The following is a 5,856-nucleotide window of genomic DNA, read 5'->3' on the forward strand; positions in this document are numbered from 1 at the left end:
TTAATGTAAGCATAAAAATAGAAAGTGATTGAGTGGTTTTCCATTTCTTTCTTCCAAGCCTGCTTGATCCATGCCATCATCTCTCCTCAGTTTTTCAACCTGCAAAAGACACAGTTAGAAGAAAAAAATAATAAAAAAAGGTTAAATATATATATATATATATATATATATATATATATATATATATATATTCTTTTAAACTATTTAAGAAAATTGTATTTTGATTTAAACATAAATTATAAACCTATTTTTTTTCGCATGAGAATCAGGTAAAACATTTTTCTTAATAAACCGTATGTAAAACTTATATTATGTTTTATTAAGAAACTTTTATTTTATTGTTGAGAAAATATTTTAGATGACTTTTGTATGAAAATAAATTAGTGAAGACTTGGTGAAGTGTTTCTTTTGAGTTTCATATCCAAGTGACAAACAAGTAATAGTAGCCTTGATTCATATGCCATCAATTACTCTAGAGATATTACCTGGTCTTAATAGTTCATATAATTGAATTAATTTGTTAAATTAAGAATAATATATGATGCATAATTTATTCAAATTCAAAATAAGAACCTTTCTGCTATATATATTATCAAGAAGCTCTTCTCGCGCTCTCATTGAATGGAAGAAAAACTCAGTAACCGACAATCCACGGTAAAAGGGGTTAACAACAAAACCTTTAGCCTGCACCAAGATCAGCACAACAATATTCAATGTTAAGATATTCAACAAGATTGATATTTTCACGTAATGACCTAATACTTCTATCAATTATACCAATGTAGCACTAACCAGTATGTTCTAACACCTTCATAGCCTAAAGCACCTTCCATATTCTAAAACTAAGCAACATAATGATCTTTAGAGCCATTTTCTGCAACAAATGGTTGAACAACTTTGCTGTAATTATAGAGTTGTATGCATACAGGAGTGATTTTAAATGTTATACCGGGCAAAAGCACTATTCAGGTGCAATTTTTTTAAAAAAATTATCTGAGATGAACAATTTTAAAGAAGTTACAAAAATCAATGAGTCATGTCAATGTAGTACGATTTTTACCATGAAAAATCAAATCGTGTTAGAATGACACAATTTCGAAATAAAGCATTTTTAAAGTAAAACTTTTGTCAAGATAATACAATTTTAATTAAGAACATTTTAAATTAAATTCATATCAGCCATGACTAAAATTGAGTGTCATCTTGACATGATTTTAGTTTGGAATATAAAGAACTATCAACTTAAAAATAAAATAAAATTGTACATAATTCACATGAACTTTCATTTCTATAATTTTTTTTTTTCAAAAATGCTCATTTCAATAATTTTGAAAAAAAGTTACTTGATGCTTTTGCCCATCTGTTGTGACATGTTACAAAGTGATATATATGAAACATGAATCGCTGGTCTCAATTACACTAATAGTGAACAAATGTAAATTAAATCATGAATGAATCACGGGATCATGATAAAAAAAGCAAACCAAGAAAATAGGAAAGCTAATCTAAATCAACAAGAAAACAACTTAAGGTAACAACAATGATCGAAGATGGAGTTGAACGTGTTATTAAGAACAGAACATACATCAGAGTGTTTTGGACTTTTAGGGAAATCAGAAAGGCTTTGATGGCCAACACAGACAAGCTCTTCGTATTTCCTATAAATGTCTGAACGTATTTCATGTGTCTTTTCAGTCAGCATCTTTTGTTGTTGAAAATCATCATGTTTTGTGAAGCTCCTAAATCCAACCATCCAAATGCAAAATACTAATCAATAAAAAATATGGTTTTGAATTCAAATATTTCGTCTACCAATAAAGCAAACACTTTACCTGAATCTAGCCAAACGATTCTTGCAGGATGCAGTTGCATCTTCTTTACAGTCTCTCAGTATCACAGAGAACAGTCCTTCCTTATTTCCTGCACCTCAGTATTAATTTTATCCAAACATATACAATTGAGAATCTAAGTTTATGTGCAGTTATAAAAAACAAAAACATGTAGTAATATTAAAGGAAATAGAAGGAAGTTAATTTTACAGTAACTAACCCAAAGTAGCCTTTCCAATTTGACCAGATATCAACTCACTGTTACGAAAGTAAACAAAGGCATCATTCGGACACAGTGTTTTCACTTCTCTTTTCTTGTCATCAAGCTTTGTGTATGTTTCCTCCTCAACAGTAAGATCAACACAGGCTCCCACATTCGCTTGTGCTCGCAGTAGAATGTTAAATAGCTGCTTACCACTCCAAAGTTCAACAGGCTGCAAACAATCATGAACTACATAAATTACTAAAATGAATATCCCATTCTGAAACATCGTTATCATTCCTGCCAACAAAAACTGTTTGAACCTCAAATATGTTCACATGGTGAGAATACGTGTGAGTCTAAAGCGAATGTTAAGTAAAAATGAAACAATTATGTATATCAAAAGAAGAAGATATCAGAGGCAAAAATTGATCTTAATGTCTGATTCATACGAGTTCATGCTATATTGAAATTATTTGATGAATGACAACATAAATAAAATAATATTTGTATTTTAAAATATATTTACTAGAGAAAAAGTACGAAAGAGATTCAACTTTATAAAAAAAGGATTATGATATTTTGACAAATTTTTTTAATAAAATTTGATAAAATTTATTTTTTAATATATACAAAACATTTTTTTCTCTTTTCAAGTCATTTGAAACTTTTTTTTACCTATTGAAATATTATGAGATGTGTATTGTCATTGTGAACAAAACTTTATAATTTTCCAAAAAGAAATTACTAGACACTTGTATTCCTTCCTGAAAACTGAGAGAACGGAAAATGAGTAAATGCATGTGACATTAATAAGCTGGAGTCTGACCTTAAGAATTGCAGGAGTTGGCAAATCAACAAAATCAATGCGATGGTGTATGTAGGAGCAAACAATAAGTGTAAACCTAAAACGATCATAAAATATATCTTTACTGGTTATGAGAACAGAAGCCATTAAAAGGTCTCCAAAATCAACAAACGGAATCTCGCCATGTTTTCGTTTGCATAAATTGTTTCGCAGCTGAAAACAAACAAAATTTCGGTAAGAAAGCAATGTTAGGTTCTTCAAAAGCTTAAACCATATCAATAATAAACTATTAATATACACCTATATATTTATTTTATCATAATATAATATTTTTAAATTTTATTAACATTTGTTTTTTTTTAAATTATTTGTTTATCATTTAAATTAAAGTATAATAAGATCTTTATACATTTTCCGACTAATTTATTGAATAGATAGAATATTTATAAAATCATCAAATAATAGATTTTTCAAGTGATTTATTAGCATAATATTTAATTTAGATAAAATATATATAATCAGATAAAAATAAACAAGTGAAAATTTTAAAACTCTAAATCCGAAATCCTATACTTTGAATTGAAAATAATCTTCTCTTTTTCTTTTTAAATAAAACTTAAAAAGTTGCTTTTCATTTAATTTTTCTGTAAAAGCTATGCAGATCTTTCTTCAATAAAATAAATTCTTATTATTAAACCTTATAGTCCTAGTAAATTTCAACCAAAATTTCCATGAAAAGAAATTTAATTTATTAATAAAAAATTTATAAACTAAATCCAACGTTTTAAAATCTAAAAAAAATTAACCTGTAAAATAGATTTTGAATAGTAATTTTAAAAAATATTTTTATTATTATTTTTATTAAAACTTAACCATATAACTAGTGTAAACTTAGTCAAAGTGTTTGTGTATCACTATTTGTTGTCAGAGTTTATGTTATATTTTTTACACGAGTCTGATTTGTTTCATATTTAATGTTTTTTTTTTCTTTTTTATGTAGTTTTTCGTGCAATGACATATGATAGTTGAATTTTAAAGTTCTAAAATGTAAAATTTCATATTAAACTCTATATTTGAGGCTTTTTATTTAAATGTGGATTAGTTTTGAAAATGGTTGGTTGACAGTTAAATTATAAATATGGGTGAAGTGGTGTTGATTCATGGTAATTTATAGTGATTTCTGAAGTGAAATCATTAGATATGTAAAAGGTGTTATTGAAAATTTTCAAAAAGGTAAGATCGTCATGTATCATGACGATTCGACTCCAGTATTACGATTTTTAATTGAAACGGTTCACATTCCTATAACGACTTTAGTTATTCCGGTTAAAAGTCATTAAACTGAAGTCATGTTTGCTTTTTTGAAAAATGAAGGCGATAGTTTGACACGATACTCTCATTTTAACACTCATAAAAATTAATATTTTATGTAAATTAATATTTTATTAAAAAAAATTTGTGCCAAATGATAGTTATTTGGAAATAATGGTGTCAAAGTAATTTTTTCTTTTCAAAAAGAAAGGTGGGAGTTTGACACCAATACTCTCATCTCATACTCATATAAATTAATATTTTATTTAAATAATAACATTTTATTAGAAAAAATATGTGTCAAATGGTAGTTATTTAGAAATAGTGGTGTCAAAGTAACTTTTTCTTTTGAGAAAGGAAAATGGTAGTTTGACACCAATATTTCTATTTGACACTCATATAAATTAATATTTTATTTAAATAATAAAATTTTATTAAGAAAAGTTGATGTGAAATGGTAATTATTTAAGAATAATGGTATCAGAGTAATTTTTTCCTTTAAAAAAGGAAGGAACTTTTTCCTTTGGAAAATTACAAAGAAACTGGTCATATATCTAATGACTTTACTTTAGACGTCGAGGCAACATAACTTCACCCTAACACTTTTCTGTAATTTACTTCTGAAACTAACCCATGTTGGAAAAAAAAGAGCCCTATATTTGATTAAGTCATGTTTATTTTATATGTTAAGAACTTATGCAATTATATACTTCTATTTTGATTATGATATTGTCTCAACTTTAACCTAGAGCAAACAAGAAGTTTAAAAGTCATAAACATAACCTTGAAAAAAAAAAAAACTTCTTTTCAAAACCAGAACGAAAGGCCAATTTTAAATACTAACTATTGTATCAGGATAATCATATCAAAATCTCAAAAAACAAAATGCAAAAATAAAAGCACAAACATAAGAAATTAGTCAGAATTCAAAAAGATGTGGAGAAAGGAATTAAAGGGTACCATGTGAGGATCCAACAAATCACCGTGGTTCTTAGAGGAACCTGATAACTTGGTGAACTTCATCTTCTTTCTGCAATGAAGAAAGAATAAAGAAACAATATCTTTTCAAATGTAGACGAATCATGAATATTGTTTGAAAATGTCTAAAATTAGATTAAAAATAAATAAATTGTGATGAACCACTATGCAAGGAGGAAGGGAATGAAGACGAAATTATCAGAGGAAATCACCTGCAACGAATTTCAGTGATTGTTAGGGTTACATTATTAGGGTTTTTGAATAAAAAATATGCATAGTGATAAAATAGTGATGTATGATTATGATTCCTAGAAATAAATAAATAATAATCAAGTTATTAACGTATTTATAATTGTACTTCAAAATATTAGGAGAAACACCTGTTACTGATAAGGAAAAAGCTACATTGAAAACAACCTTTCTTTATTTAAAACCACCAAATGACAACAATTTTTAACAAGAACAATATTAAACTAATATATTTAATTAAAATATATATTAAATATAATAATAATAATAATATTATTATTATTATTATTATTATTATTATTATTATTATTATTATTATAAAATCAGTATCATATGATTTTATTTGAAAATTTTCACGGGTCAACGTCAGTTAAGTTCTTTACTATTTTAAAATATGTAAATATATAAAAGGAATTTTAGCTACATTGTCACGTTTTAGTATTTCATGTATTTTATTGAAATTAAAATAAATTTATTTT

At 26.2% G+C, this 5,856-nt stretch overlaps 1 protein-coding gene across 1 annotated transcript; it reads right to left on the reverse strand.

Annotated features, from left to right (window-relative positions):
• LOC146888230 (DNA-directed RNA polymerase III subunit 1-like) lies at positions 1-2,986 on the reverse strand. The gene is made up of 6 exons (XM_085670018.1): positions 2,861-2,986; positions 2,050-2,263; positions 1,833-1,920; positions 1,586-1,739; positions 574-684; positions 1-99 (listed from the first exon to the last, which is right to left on the reverse strand). Exons 1-6 carry the CDS (start codon positions 2,984-2,986, stop codon positions 1-3), a joined length of 792 nt encoding a protein of 263 aa, XP_085526144.1.
• Positions 2,987-5,856: the final 2,870 nt, after the last annotated feature.

Source organism: Vigna unguiculata, chromosome 2 (genome assembly GCF_037176805.1).
Source record: "Vigna unguiculata cultivar grain cowpea cultivar isolate G323 ecotype 2 chromosome 2, ASM3717680v1, whole genome shotgun sequence".
Taxonomy (NCBI): Eukaryota; Viridiplantae; Streptophyta; class Magnoliopsida; order Fabales; family Fabaceae; genus Vigna; species Vigna unguiculata.